At 40.2% G+C, this 16739-nt stretch overlaps 1 protein-coding gene across 1 annotated transcript in view; it reads right to left on the reverse strand.

The window, feature by feature from the left end:
* LOC147734674 (estradiol 17 beta-dehydrogenase 5-like) overlaps window positions 1-16055 on the reverse strand; it is a 399626-nt gene extending 383571 nt beyond the window's left edge. The window contains exon 1 of the mRNA XM_086952968.1: window positions 15911-16055. Within this exon, the coding sequence (XP_086809094.1) occupies window positions 15911-15997 (87 nt within the window). The 5' untranslated portion in view covers window positions 15998-16055. The remainder of the gene's footprint in view (window positions 1-15910) is intronic.
* Between the last annotated feature and the right edge of the window lie 684 nt (window positions 16056-16739).

Raw genomic sequence — 16739 nt, forward strand, 5'->3', positions numbered from 1 at the left:
CATAAATTAACACTCGGGTATACATACACACACACCAGCATTACTTGAGACTTTTCTGTAAATGTTTCAGAACTTTGTGCTGGGTGGCTGCAAGTGTGCAATCAGGCCACGTTTGCAGAAGTTTTGAAATAGTTTCACAAATAGAACTTTGTAGAGCCAGGCATTCTCAAAAGTCTTGCATCCCTAAGTCTCAGTGTGGGGTTACATCTGACTAATGTTGAAAAATCTCCAGATCAGTCAGGCAAATCAGGGTCCATTTTGAGAACAAGCCATTGGCCCCAATTTCGATTTAAATGTAGTTAGGTACTGAGGTACCGGAAGGCTGGAATTAATAATTCAGTTGATATGTCTACACTTAACTATAGCTATTATGAGTTCATCCCAATGGAATGGGGAATAACTACATGGTCCATGTTTTTGTGGGTGGTATTCTGAACGGAATTCACAATTCTATGTGAATTGATGCTTACCTTTACTACCTGCTGTGGGAAGGCTGTAAATGTGAGGGAGGTGGCCGGTGCCAGCTGGTGGGTGGGGGGAGTAAGATGGGGAGGGTTGAAGAGGTAAGAAGAGGATGTGGGTAACGCATGCCCACTCATGACTTGGAAGGAGATCAGGAAGGCGGTTGGGACCGGGGCAGGGCTTCACTTGCAGACCAATCCCAAAGTGATTTTACCAGGTGGATATTCCGCCTGCTCATACTGGGTCCATTGTGTCCAAGTGTGGGGACACCGGGCCACCTATAATTGAGAGGAGCTGAATCACATCCAGAGGAACCACTCCATTTAACTCATAACTTGAGCCACAATATCCTAAATGCCATTCATTTTGAGAAGCAAACAGGCACTATTGAAGAGCAAGGTAAGAGGCAAAATTGGGTACAGATCTCTTTGCACTGCTGTCAGAAGAAGGGTACTCCAGCTCTTTCCATTATTTGCCCTCATTAGAACAAAAGGTGTTTGGGGCATCCTCTGGGAAGTGAGAATCCTCCAGGAAAGTGGGGAAGGTCCTATCCCATGGGTGAATGAATGGGCATCTGCTGGTAACGTGGGCACTTGACTGGAGAGTGGGCATTCTATGGGAGACCCTTTAAAGTAGTGGTAATATAGAATTCTGTGAAAAAAATGTGAATCCTCTGCAAGAGATGATGTTCACCGAGTAGGCAGTGGCATATTTAATAAAGAAGTAGTATTTTTATGCTTCAGCTCTGTCGTCCTGCACTCTTCCCTCAGCAGTATAGTGAAGGGACATCACTTGAACAGATTGGTCATTTTTAGGTCATGGGTTCAAGTCCTGTGAAAGCTGCCTGTTAAATATGACAAACACTGTATAAGTAGGTAGTCCAGTTTATTTCTTATAGCACCACCAACTACTGCTGCCAGCCTCTCCAATTCTCAGTCTCTAATTGCCTGAGTGCAGTCATTACCATGGAGACTGGAATCTGGAGAAAACAGAATATTATCATAAGACCATTCTAAGTATAGTCAATGAATACAACACATCCCCTATACTAAAGACATAATGAAAGTAATGAATGAGGGGATGAATGAAATTAATAAAAAGGAAAATAACCACAAGAAAGATAATGACAATAAGCATGACAAAGAATTATGATACATTAAACTCATAATCCTTAAAGAGTGTAGGAACATGATGTGATCTTCGAGGAAATCTTCTGGTGGTACCCTCATTAGATATGGATAAGCCAGAGTCATGAGAACCACATTCAGAACCAGAAGAAAATGAGGACATATCACCATTGAATCTGACAAGTCTAGACATATTCCACTTACAAACATTCTGCATTGTTACAACATTTTTGTGAATAGAAGTAATAATAAAAGGGCCCATGTATTCAGTGACACCCTTTTTATGTAATCTCAGTTTCTTGACTAAAACCATGTCATCAACATTCCATAGCTTGACTTTTACAGAATTCTTCAAATCATACCGTTCTTTATACCTTCTCTGATAAGATTGAATCCTGGACTCCACCTCCTCCCTTTCGAAAGGAACAACATTTTGAGGAGATAACCATCCAGGATTCTATTTTGAGTGAGCTTGCCTGCCCAACAACACCTGAAAAGGAGAATTTTTCATTACGTGATTCACAGTGGTACGATGAGCCCACCAAGTATCACTTAACATGTCTTTAAGAGGAGACTTTGTTTCCAGGGCTCTCTGTACACAACTCTTTACAACTCGGTTCATACGTTCTGCAAGACCATTGGCTTGTGGAGAATAAAGAACTGTTTTGAAATGAGTTATTCCAAGTAAGTATGGGCGAATTATGCGGATCTGCGGTCCGCGAATTCACACGAAATTGCAAAAAAATCAGCGAATTTGCCGATTTTCCTGTGAAATTGCGGATTATTTTGCACTTGCACTATACTCAACTGGAGTTCTTTCTACTGGCTAATCAGTAAGTGCTACCTAATTGGTTAAATGTATATTGCTTTTCCTACACTGCAGCTGCGTAAAGGGCCAGAAGATTTGCCTTCAGTGACTCTGTGTGCCTGTAACTTTGCCACTGCGCCAAAATGCGCCGAGGTCCCTTGAGTGAGCTGTCCATCATAGTTGGGAAAGGGCGGAAAGACGTTTGATACCGCTAGTGTGTGATGCGGGACTTCTATGCGTGTTCACATGCCTCTTGCGTATAAAGGGTCAGAGAGCGAGCAGGGCAGCAGGTGAGGAGAAAGCAGCCTCACAGGAACTATAAGGGGATCACGCTCGAGAAACTCATGGATGCAAAGACCTCCCTCAAGTATTACAGCTCATTTTCGATGGCAGATATGGGGTTAAACGAACACAAAGGGGACCTTTTTCGATCCCACTCCAGCTGCACAGCCATCTTAACTGTCAAATGAATCCAATAAACCAATATGTATTCATATTCTTCGTTTTCTCCATATTTTTAACTTGATTAGCTTCCTCTTTTCCATTTTCATCGATTTATTTTACCCATTTCCATACACAAATATTCGCAGACAGGAGTAGTTTCCGCACAACACGACTTTATTTTTTTAAAAACCCAATGCATTTCGGTATAGAACCTTCGTCAGGGGTATCTATAAAAAATAGATCAATAAAACCATCAGTTTAACAATAAATTACTGATTGCAATGTAAGAACAAAGCCTATAACATATTTTTGAAAAAACCTTCTTTCAAAACATCCTACAGACTATCTAACATCCTCTCACTATCGGCTGCCATCATTGTCCATTAATCAAATGTGCCAAAACACTCTAGTCCTTTTCAAACCGCCCCTCTTCTGTAAATATCACATTCCTTAACCACGTGAAACCTTTGCTATCATACAGTCACTTTAAATTACTTTAACAGAGTTACATTTTACCCCATGTTGTCCCTTTCAACTATTCACTTCCGCAATATTTACCATTGCGCTTACCGTGTCATGGCATTCTAAAAAGCTCCACTCGCTTGGCTCCCACCCTTCAGTGCGCCAGCGTTTCACCAAGTGTCCCAATACATCTTTACATAAGTGGGCTGTTTCTGCTTCTTTTAACTTGCTTAATCATCTGTCAACCCCTCCCACTCTCCTCCGGTGTGTAATCACATGCCCAAGAGTAAACAGAAAACTCGGTGTGGAATTAGATTCGAAGCACACTGACCCTCGGAACGGGTTCACTCTTACTACTACATTTCCCAAAATACTCTTCTGAGTGAATCATTCTCAGTGTTTTACGCTACCCAAAGCTGTAAACTGGATATAATTATGTCACACTTGATGACGGTCACAAATCCACCATGTTTTCTGAAATGATGTTAAACTAGCCGATTTTCAATCATCCCCTTTTTTTTCATACAATCAGTTTGGTATTAATAAAATGTTCATGATGGTTACTCGGAAGAAGAACTCCTGTGCTGAAAATCATTGTTTGCGTGTGATGACTGTTCAATTTAACCAATGATTAACCGATAATTTTTCTCCTTTATTCAAGGGTGCATCCCAACGGTAGGGCAGAAAATTCATGAAATGTACATTTCGCCATTTTCAAATGGAAAAGAGGAAGCTAATCAAGTTAAAAATATGGAGAAAACGAAGAATATGAATACATATTGGTTTATTGGATTCATTTGACAGTTAAGATGGCTGTGCAGCTGGAGTGGGATCGAAAAAGGTCCCCCTTGTGTTCGTCTGATTTTGCAAGCGCAAGTGGGCGGAGCGCGGATCCAGCGTGCACGCCTGTATAGTTTGAATCAGCAAAGCATGGTATAAAATGGAACAAACGGAGTGCATCTCACCACCACTATGTACAGATATGGGGTTAAAGCACACTTGCCCAGCCTCGACTGTGCTAATGTTTTGGGCTGATTAAAACGTTACTGACTTTGAGCTTCAACTCGGGCACCTGCTTTATTTGTATCTGTAAGTGCTTCCTGCTGTGGTTTAATTTTTGGGACAGAAGCCTCGTTGCCTACTTGTAACTATTCTCTGACCCTGCTTCGAGGGTCAGAACAGGGTCAGAGAATAGTTGCAAGTAGGCAACGAGGCGCCGCTCAGGAAGCACTTACAGGGTTACAGCAGGTGCCCAAGTTGAAGTTAATTTCTTTGTAACCCTTTTGTAAATGGTTACAAAGAAATTAGCTTCAACTTGGGCACCCGCTGCTGTAACCCTGTAAGTGCTTCATGGAAAATTCGTCCCGCTCGCGGATTCGTGGATTTTTCTGTGATTTTGCTAAATTCGCGGATCGCAAAATCACAGAAAATCCGCAAATTATGCGAGCGGAACAAATTTTCAGCCCACACTTAATTCCAAGGTCATTTAGAAAATCTTCCATGTCATTTGAGGTAAATTGTACCCCATTATCTGTAATAAGATATCTGGGAATACCATCACACGCAAATTCATCTTTAAGAAAGTCCACAATAACCTTAGTGTTAATTGTACTCACACATTTGGTGGAGACCCATTTAGAAGTGTAATCAACTAAAAGAATCACAAATCTTTCAGAAGGAGTTAATAATTCAAAAGGGCCCATGAGGTCCAAACCCAGCTTCATCCACGGCTGACTTGGAATTTCAACTGGTGACAGAGGAGCAGAACTAAGAGTTTTGGATTTGTCATTTGAAGAGCATTGAAAACAGTCTTTGACTACTTGCTCAACTTGATGATCCATATTTGGCCACCAATACTTTTCACGTAGTCTCGTCTTAGTGAGACTCCTTCCCAAGTATCCCTCATGTGCAAGATTAATTAATTTGGACCTCAAATCAAAAGGTGGTATTAATCTTTCACCACGCGTTAAATCGTCACGCAGCAGAGTTAACTCATCTCCAACAGACCAAAAGGGAATAAGATCAGGATCGATATCTTTGCTTTGTGAAGGACAACCCTTAATTACAAAATCGTTGATGAGAGGTAGAAAGGAATCATGAGATTTAACTTGAATCCTTTCCTCTTGACTGATTGCAGATTCTCTAACCCAACTAATACATGGGGATTCAATATCAACAAAGTCTTCATGAACTTCTAAGGGTAATCTAGACAAACAATCAGCAGTTTTGTTGGAAGAACCAGGAAGATGTTTTACTTGAAAATTACATTCTTCCAAACCTTCACTCCAGCATTTCAATCCTGGGGTTAATCTCACACTTTCCATACAGGAAAACACATGAATAAGTGGACGATGATCGGATCTTACAATAAAAGGAATACCTCAAAGATAAAATTTAAAATGTTTAACAGCCCACACAAATGCAAGTGTTTCTCTTTCTATGCATGAATACTGTTGCTCATTTTTTTAATGCTCTAGAGGCAAGTGCAACAACCTTTTCTACTCCAGCATCAACTTGGGTGAGAACAGCACCGAGGCCCGATAAGCTAGCATCCGTAGTGAGCAGCGTTTTTTTTTTAATCAAAATGGCCAAGACTGGGTAGTTGACTAATGGCATTTTTGATAGAAACAAAAGCATCACTGCGATCATCATTTCATTGAAAATGAGCTCCCTTCTTTAGCAAATTTCTAATTGGTTCAACAACAGATGCAAATCCTTTAATGAATTTTGCATAAAATTTGGCTAAGCTGAGAAAGGATCTAACTTGTACCTTATCACAAGGAGTAGGTGCATCAACTATGCTTTTAGCAAGCTCAAGCTTTGGTTGTATTCCCTCGCCCAAAATCACATGGCCAAGATATGTAACTGAGGACACACCAATTTTGCACTTCTGTTTGTTAACAGTAAGACCTTTATCAAATAATCTTTCTAACACTTTTCTCAAAGTGGTGTCATGTTCATAGTTGCTGCTACCCTAAATAAGAATATCATCTTGAAAGAATAACATGTTCGACATATCACCAAGAATCAACTTCATTATTTGTTGAAAACACGCTGACGCTAAACCAAAAGGCATTCTGACAAATTGGAATGCCCGAGTGGTGTTACGAAAGACGTCAGATGTTTGAGTCATGATGAAGTGGCACCTGGTGATATGCCGAAGACAAATCTAGTACAGAGAAAACTTTTGCTCCATTTAACATAGTATTCGGTTCTGCAATGTTGGGGAGAGGTTAGGGATCCATCTATATCCATTTATTGAGACCTCAGAGGTCCACACACATCCTAATGTTCTTTCCACCATCCTTAGGGGCCAAAACCAATGGGGCCAACTATTCAGACGATTCATTTTCTTCAATCACATTTAGACTAATCAATCTGTCAAGTTCAACTTTCAGAGGAGCGATGATCATATTTAGGACTTTTCTGACCTTGTGTACACATGGTACTGGAATTTTGGTAAGAATGATACAATGTTCAAAGTCTTTTAACAATCCAAGCTTATCTGAAAAGACTTGAGGAAAATCCTCAAAGAATTTGTTGGAGTTTGAATTGTAGTCAATTAGCATTACTTGGTCAGAAGGTTTAAGAGCATTGGGATTAAGAAATATGCCCAAGTGTCTTTGATGCCTCCATCGCAAAAGATTGTCGCCTCGATGTACCACATATATCTTCCCAATAGTTTCTCTGCCTTTAAAGCTTATCCTCATAACAGTGTAACCCAACACATCAATACGTGCTCCCCCATAACTGATTGGGTTAATATCAGGAGAAAGTAATTGAATGTCAGGAAAAGTTTTGTTCCACAATTCAGTACCAACCATTGTGAAAGGAGATCCAGAATCTGCTAATACAACAAAGAACTTTTCACCAATTTGAATATCACATTCAGGCATAAAGATAGGTTCAGCATCTATAACTCCATCACTTCTTACATTAGATACAGTCATTCTGAGATTGATAGTTACAGTTTCAACATTTTCAACACTATGTACTTTACTACTAGATCTACAGGCTCTAGCATAATGACCTTTTATGCCGCATTTAAGACAAGTGGAAGATTTTGCATAGCAATTGGGAAAACTAGAAGAATGGTTAACACTCCCACATCAATAACATTTCACTTTACCACGTTCAAAATGAAATTTTGTTGTAGAATTACATATGCTGTCACAAACAGCTTGCTGGATATCAGTAATAGAGACTTCATGAATATTACTAGGTGTTAGAGTATTGTCAGGGGTAGATTTGTGTTCTTTCATTTCTTTCACCCACCCAGAGATGTTCTCAAGACCTTTGACTATAGAAATGGCTTCTTTCAAAGATGGGTTTCTCGACAAAAATTTCCCTTGTACTCTAGAACTATAAGTACATCGTACTAGTTGGTAACAAATTAAAGATTCAGTTAATTCCCCAAATTCACAGGTTCTAGCTAATGTCTGTAAAGATGCTACATAATTTCCAACCTTTTCACTGGATCCTCATGAAAAATTTCCAAAACTACATTTATGCGTGGACCAAAATAATTTTCTAGCATTTTCATAGACATCTCAAAGACATCAGCAGGTTGCCCGGAACCCTCACAATGCTGTCATATATGTTGCGACCTTCAACACTCAAATTGTGAAGGAGAATTGCCTGTTTCCTAAAAGCAGAAAACCTTTCACCACCCACAGCCACCAAATAAGAATCAAACAAGTTCTTCCAGCGTTTCCATGGAAGTAATGGCTCACCTTTTTCACAAAGGAAAGCAGGAAGTTGGCTCATGGAAGTTGAAGACATTGTGATAAAATGTCAAGATAATGTACACAGTAATGTAAAACTAGCTGAAAAAAAAACTAATTAATGTTATATGAAGTTTTACACCAAAGAAATTAGGGTGAAATTGGGTGAAATCTAAATTAAAATACAAATACAAATCTGTGTTGTTATGCCTTTTCACCATAGTTCGCGTTCCTCAGCAATCAACGTAGTCATGGAAATAATGTAATAAAGCTGCTGCATGCCAAACGTTAAGACATTGTGTGCGCGATGAATCACTGCGTTGAAGATTGCTTCACAATCAGCGTAGTCATGGGAACGGTGCAAACAAGATGGCTGCACGTCAAACGTTATGACGTTAATTGTGTGATGACACACAACGTTGAAGTCAAAGCAGCGATTGTATTCATGAGGAAGGAACACATGCGGGAACTCGCTTGAGCCAAGACTTTGAAGGTAAACACAACGTTTGAAAAATGCTGTGGCGGATTTCAAATATGGAATGTCAGAAATGAAAGCAACTTTCTCTGCGCACATCCATCGAGTAATAAACAATGCGATCTAGGCACAATGCAGTTTGCCTCAAAATTGTTATAGTCCAGACCAAAGAACAGAAAATCCAAATTAGTTTCATAGGCACAAGCAAAAGTCTTTTACGATCAGAACGGCTATGGAAACATCATCCAAGTCTATTCACAATTAGGGATTCCTCAATCCAGTTCACCGTTTGATTAGTCCAGTCTATTTAGACGAAGATAAAAAACAACATGAAGATGCAGATTAATCCTCCCAATTGGCAGCAGTGCACAGTTCACAAAAAAAAAATCTGTGGGTTCATGGGGGAATTGGTGGTGGTTGTGCTTGTCCCCAACAAGCTTCCCGTCGTCGCCAGTGTTAAATATGACAAACCCTGTATAAGTAGGTAGTCCCGTTTATTTCTTATAGCACCACCAACTACTGCTGCCAGCCTCTCCAATCCTCAGTCTCTAACTGCCTAAGTGCAGTCATTACCATGGAGACTGGAATCTGGAGAAAACAGAACATTAACATAAGACCATTCTAAGTATAGTCAATGAATGCAAAACTGCCCCAGCCTCCCATCCTCCCAAAGGTCAGTAAATTGAGTACCATACATTGGGTAATAGTAACATCTCTACAATATATAGGCCATAAATCTGCATATAAATAACGGAAAATGGGCGTTCTCCAGCTATACTCCCAAGCTCTGGAATAACATTCCCATCATGCCCAACACTCCTGTGACTCTGAAAGACCTGAAAACTTCTGACTTCCCAGAACACTTCATCTAAAAACAGTAGTAATCATCTCCACAGACGTGCTTCCTCACTGCAAACTGTCCAGAACCATAGTTTTGGACTTCCTCTCTATTTCAGGTTTCTGTGGCGCTCTTTATTGGTACACAGTCCATAAATAGCTATGTGTAAATATATACTCCTTTTTATGGACTTGGGTAGGTATTAGGAGAGAATAAAGTGATTCGCTGGGGCAGAAAGAAAAGGTTACAAGGACCAGCCCGCACTTGCTTGTTTTGTGTATCTATCCTTTAACCTGCTAGGTTCTGTACCTGCCCTGAATTTTCATCCTTTTGTACCAGCATGCAGTGCATACCAGCCATTGCTCGCCTGGGGGTCCTTTTCTATTTCTCTCAGCACACCAGGTAGAAAGAGGAACAGGCAAATGGGAGAACCATCATGGGACATTGAGTACCTTTGGCCATCCCCTTAAGCCTCTTATTGCAACATCCTATTGGTGTGTGACTCGTGCAGAGAGACAAAACTTAATTTCTTAGTTTTTGAAGGGATACTGGAGCCAAATGGGGACTTTGGGGTGAAAAGGAGGGCTTTGTTAGAATATTTTGCCGCTCTCAAGAGTGTCGCTGACTTTAAGCACAGCAAATATTACTAGCTGGGAAGCCTGAAGGACCTGTCATATGCATAGTGCTTGGATTCACAAGAGTAGACCTGTGGGTAGTGGTCATTAAACTAAAAAAAACAGACCGAACAATATTGTAGCAGAAAGGCTCTGAACATGAAGTCAACTGGAAAGGCCAGTCAGTGATCCCATCCAGGCTAACATCATGCATTGCCTAAACACTTAAAGCAATAGTTAAAATAAATCAATGGGAATAGAGATAAGTGGTATACAGTGCATTCATTTATTCTGTGTTCTAAAACTGTTTCTTTTCTATTTTTTCATATATTACATTTCGGGCCTGGGAGGTGCTATTACTCCATTTGAGAAGTGTGGCTCAAGTGGTTGGAGCGGCAGACCCTGATGCAGAGGTCTGGCCCGGACCAGGGTTCAATTCCCCACCTCGGCGGGTCTTGGGCTTAAATTTCCCCGGACCTGACAATTCTCGCCTCGGTGCCTATTCCAATCATGGAGTCCCACTCTGTAACTCTGGGCAATAGCTTGCTTAATCTCCACAACGGCCCCTTGCAGCGGGATGCCTGGCTTTCACCTTGGGGATGCCCAGTAATGGGTTATCTCGCAGGGGAATACAAGGACGGGTGCCCTAAGCAAGCGCTGGGACGCTTTCGGGCAGCCATGCGCTCTACAAATCAAATTTCATTTCATTTCATTTGAAACCCACACTGCGCATGTCAAACTCCAAGAAAGAACTTAAGTCATTTGTCATTGTACTGAAGCCAAACTTTCATCACACTAGAAGATGCGCCTGAAAACCTAACGTGCTGACCCCAAGCGGAAGACAAACTGTTAACATTGTATTTCTATAGGAACATTCAATTGTTGGGTGGAATAAAAACGTATGGGAAAAAATAAATTGATGGGCGGGAACGCTAATTTCAATATTCAGAAGAAAAGTTTCATTTTGGTATGTGTGATGACCTCTCCTCATCCTTTTGTTCAATCAAAATTGAGGATCCTTACACTTGCAACATTGGGTAGTGGTACACTGCCCTGGAAAATACTATAACTAGAGTAAGCTTAATTAGTTAATTTGTCCGACTTGTCCGAATAGCTGACCTGTCACCGACCCAACGCACTCAATAGGCGATCGAGAGCAGAGGTGCTGGCGGAGCACTCTGTCAGAAGAATCGATAACCCAATCGGGGTTACTGGGAAGGGAGATTTGAAGACCCAATCGGGGTTTGGTTGTTGGCTGCAGAGAAGGTGCAACGCATGCATAGCACGTTAGCTGTGGGTGCCGGTCTTAGCCTGAGGTGGTCCTGTCCGGATCCAATTTTGGTCCAAACTTATCCTGATTCTGGTTTGCACCTATTATTTCCTGCTGGCACCTGCACTTTGGGGTTCTGTCCTTTGACCCAGCCCATGGCCAGGGTTGGTCTTCACACCATTTTAGGTAAATAATAATTAATGTGGGTTCGTCATTGTACTGTTTTTCCCTTTTCTACCCTCCCTATGTTTCAATGCTTAATGAAAGTTGCTCATTTCATCTTACCTTAATCATATTCTTGTTCATTGATCAAGTTTCAATTTATGTAGTATGGACACTGACATTTAATAATTTACATAGATAAAGAGTTTAAACTTTTCCAGAGTCTGTGGTTATTATATGAGTGCAAGTGATATATTTTCTACCTATTATTCTAACTCCTTGATCCTTTAGGATTTCAGGTACCAGGAGACTAGGATTGGTAAATCAAATGGTATAGGTCCTGAATGGTTAAACAATATTGGATATGAGTGAAGGTTTACCTGTTCATTTGCGTATATAGTTTTTATGGGCCCAGGTGAGTATGGTAAAACGGACAGTTGAACCTGCGCTCTATCAGCACTTTTGGTGGAGAACAAAACTATAGTCTAAATGGGAGGTGGAAAGGGCCATGACTGCATTAGGTATGCCTAGATGTGGGTCCCTTCCTCGCTGTGCCACTGGATTCAAGTTAGCCTGGCTGATGATAGTTTCCAGTCCAGTGAGGACCTGGCTTGGCAGTTCGCGCTAGACGTTCCCATTGGGAGCAGGGTCAATACTGATTTGTATATGGCTGCGTCCAAACTGGGGTGATGTGGTGAGCAAAATAATGGGGGATTAAACCCAGATCTGTGACTTGAAAAGATTCAACACTCCGTCTACATTTTATTTTGTGATGATGCAAAAAGTGTTTGGCTTTTTCTTTCTCCACAGAATCCAAGGAATTACCAACAGAAGAGCAGACTAACTCAATGAAGGAAACTCACCAACCATGCATTTTATGTGGAGGTCGTGTTCCTATTAATACCCATTGGGTCACAATCAGTAATAATATTAATCTAGATGTGGCCAATACAACTGACTGTCCCAGGGAAGGCAAGAGGTGCAATTTGATGTGTGAACTGAAGCTTCCAAAGAAATATCAAACTTCCAGTGCAACAGACCCAGCCAGATTGCCTCTCCTACCAGTCGAAAACTACAGATAGAGAGCAAACATACCAAGATTTCAGGAGGAGTTAAATATCGAATTATAGTCCGAATATAAACCTCTAAAAAAATGAGACTGACCTATAATATTTGTGAATGATAATAATAATAATAATCTTTATTCGGCAGTCAATACAGCCATAAAAGAGACATTTTAAAAACAAATAAAAATTAGCACATCAAATCCACTTGTTAACTACACTATGGCCATATATACAGATTTACATGATATCCAACAGACAGCTAAAACAATAAAACAAAAGCTGAGGAGCCGCAAGCAGAAATTGACAGACTCAGGGTAATACGTGGTCCACATTAAGCAGTAAGGGTACATTACATATGTAGCAGCATAACAATGTGCAAATATGCAGGTGGGAAGTAACCATTAATCACCTCTAGTGCATCTCAACCTCTGGGCAAATCTTAAAAAATTGCTGACGCAAAAAATGGTGTTAACATTAGGTAAAAGCTATAAAAACAATAAGGCAATACGGACCTGCCTAAATCCCAGTTATTTTAAAAGCCCTTTGAGAAACACTCTTCTAGGATGCAAGAAATATTTACAAAATAAAATAAAATGAAGGGTATCCATTGAGACCTTGAGTCGAAACCATGTCCATAATGTACCTGGTCCCTAGTTCCTCGTGTAGAGAATATGAGGGGGTGCTCGGTGGGACTTTCAAAATGCATCTAAAATATTTGTTTTCTGCATTTTGGAGTTTACTAACCACTGTGTACCCCCAAACCTCGCTGCTGTAAAGAACCTTGGAAATACAAAAAGAGTTATACAGTTTTAAAATTATTTCCAGGGACCAAGTGCCCAATCTGTGGGCATAGTTTGCAATTGCTCCCATTGATCCCGCCATTTCTGTGAGCTTCCCCTCCTGTAGGTTTTGAAAGTTAAGTTTCTCATCAAATAAAATGCTCAGATAGGAGAAAGCAGTGTGTGCAAAGTTTGTAAGAATTATGTCTGGTTCCCTGTTTACCGATTTCCATGATACATGATTTGGATAGGTTCGGTAACAGATCCATTTCCTTCATAAAAGACATAAACCTGTCAAGTAAGATCTGCAAGCCCTTCGGTGTACGCGAGAGAAGGACCGCGTCATCCGCATACAATAGAATGGGGACCGGTCTCGCACCTATCCTAGGGGTATCGGCCTGTAAGGGCATCAGGGATGCATCTAGACTATTAACATACAATGTCAACAGAAAAGGGGCTAAAATACATCCCTGCCTAACCCCACTTGAACATTTGAAAAAGTCGTTGGTGTTCCGCTCCTGGTTATATCTAATTACAGCAGTGGTGTTAGAATGTAGGGATATTAACACATTAATTATCGCCACGTCAACCCCCAAGTCCCAAAGCAATTTCCATAGTTTACTGCTGTTCACCTAATTAAAAGCCGATGTGAGATCCATGAAACCGAGGAACAACGAACCTGGTTTAGCTAACGTATATTTAGAAGTTAAAAGGTAAAGGTTAAGACACTGATCTGTGGTGGATTTTCCAAACCGGAGCCCATACTGCACCTCCAAGATTATTAGATTGGAGTCTGCCCAGTCTGACAGTCTGTTAAGGAGAACCTGCCCAAGGACTTTTACTGTGGCGACTATAAGAGTTATGGGACGATAACAATATGGGCTATTCCTATCTCTCTTCTTAAAGATCGGAAAAATTATGGCAGAGGACCAAAATGATGGGATAAATGATGATACTGCTGCGTTTAGGACCTTAAGAGTGGATTGGAATGGAATGGAATGGAAGCCCATACATCTGAGTTATGACAAAAGAGGTCAGGAGGAATCCCATTGGGTCCCGGAGCCCTGTTTCAGGATAATCTTTCGATTCCCTTTTTGATCTCAGCAGGGTGAAGCTAATGGGATCAGACCTGTGGAGGGAAATTGGGTTCTGTGGTTTTGACTCACTAGGGCCATGATTGTATACTGCCTCAAAGTGATCCTTTCATATATCTGAGGGGATGTTGTGACTTAACCCTCGTTTATCCATGTCTGAGAAACAGAGATTATTGGTGACCCTCCAGAAACTAGTCCTATCCCTTTTATTACATGCCTCTGCTAGATCTTCCTAGGCTGATTTTTGTAGTTGGCTTTTACGCCTCTTAACCACCTGCTTATAGGTGATGCAGCTGGCTGCCACCGGGCTCTATTTTGCGAAATCTGCTTCAAGACCATCTTCAGGACTATAAGAGCCCGAGCACTCGCTGTCAAACCATCTTGGGGCTGCCACACAGGGGGAGGCTACTGGGACTGTCAGCATTGCATCAATTGAATTTTCAAGGTCAATGAATCCCTGAGTGGTTTCCCCGAGGCTTGCGGGTCTAAACAGGTCAGAATCTCCTGCTGGTTGTTACTGAACAAGAATCAATTAAAATCAGTAACATCCACTTGTGACCATCATAAATGCGTTCCTCAGGCCGTGGCAGAAATATCATATTTGTGAATGAAATCAATTTGTGTTTGATTCTCGAAGCCATTAAGACAACAAAGGATGCTGACCGGTTGAGCAAATCAGAAGAATTGTGCTTTTAATGCTGGTCGAACAACAGGCTTACTCCTCTAGAAACCAAGACAGCTAGGGTGCTATAATGGAGTTTAGGGTAAAAGTGCACAATATGAAGATCAGGGTTCAAAAGAAAAGAAAGATGAAGAACTACAAGTGAGAGTACGTAAGAAAATGTAAAGATTGTGTGGAAAAAATGTAAGTAGCAAAATGAAAACACAAGGAAAAATATGAAAAGAGGGAATACAAGGATAAAAGAAAATAAATTGAAGGGAAAAAATGAAGATTAAGGAAATTATTAATTGAAAGGAAAGAAAGGGAAAGAAGGAAAGAAAAGACGAAAGAAAAAGAAGAAACAGAAAATAGAAAGGTGAAAAAGGCACAAAGGACAGCAGTAGTAAGTAAATAAAGAACACATTAAAGAGGGAATGACTGTGAATAAAGTGTAAAAAAAGAAAGCTGGGATGAAAGCAATATGTGAAGAAAAATTATGAAGCAACAAGAAAAAGAGAGAAGAAGAATGAAGGAAAGAAGAGAGGTTGGAAATGAAGAAAGGGAAATCACTAAATAAAGAAATACAATTATGGAAAAAACAAAAGCAAATGAAAGAATATGGAAAAAAACATTTAAGAAGTAAGTGTAATATTAAAAGGAGACTGATAAGAAAGAAAGAAAGAAAGAAAGAAAGAAAAAAAGAAAGAAAGAAAGAAAGTAAGAAAGAAAGAAAGAAACACTGAAACTGAAGTCAGATTTGAGCAATTAAAAGAAAATTGAAAGTCATAGTAACGGATGGGGAAGTGGAAGTGAGGAGCCACTGGTGCTAAAAATATGAATAAATAGGTTGGGAAAGGAAAAAGCATTCCCATTGGCAACATTTAATACTACCAACCTTTAATTACCTACAGAAATGCACTTACTTTGTCAGGCATATATGTGCCGAAGGCCACCAAGGGCATGGTTTGCCCATCGCTGAGCTTAATTCGCGAGTCCTTGGTGAATATCATGGTGTGTGTAATCTCGCAGCCATCTACTTCGTTCCAGTACTTAGATACATAAAACCATGATCTTGTGGCACTCTGTGTGCACGTCCTTTTACCAGCTGTGCAGGGTGTGTTTACTTTGGAACTTGGCGCAGTGTCTATTTGCATTAATTCGCTTGTCAGTCAATAAACAAAATTAAAAATGCATTCAATACTGCAGAAAGAACTCTTGAACCAATTGTTGCCGGACTTGAACTCTCCCCTCACCTCCCTGACACTGCAATATTAAAAAATAGTGATAGTTTAACTTTGGAAAACTGAGTTTATTTTTTCCTTCTTATTTTACTTTCTGGTCCTTGTAACTTTTATGTAAAGTAATGAAATTATGTTGCTAGTAAAAACTTTAAATTTATATAAAGTAATGAAATTGATTACTTTTAAATGTTAAGTACTACTGAGGGCCAGATGTAGGTAACCAAATACCGGTCGGTAATGGCCGAAAATACCGAATTTCGTCCGTTACCGACCGGTATTTGGTGTTTGAGATGTAGGGGCCACAAAATCGTACGATTCGGTAATTTTACCGAATCGGAAAATTCACTGAATCAGAAAATTTAATGATTCGGTAAAATTACTGATTCGGTAAATAAGAAATGGTAAAAATTACTATTGAGATGTAGGTAACCTCTAAAATACCGAATTTACATGAAATTCAGTATTTAAATGTCTGTATTTACCATGGATTCAAATCAGGTGGTAACAAGGT

Source organism: Lissotriton vulgaris, chromosome 1_2, assembly GCF_964263255.1.
Source record: "Lissotriton vulgaris chromosome 1_2, aLisVul1.2, whole genome shotgun sequence".
NCBI lineage: Eukaryota > Metazoa > Chordata > Amphibia > Caudata > Salamandridae > Lissotriton > Lissotriton vulgaris.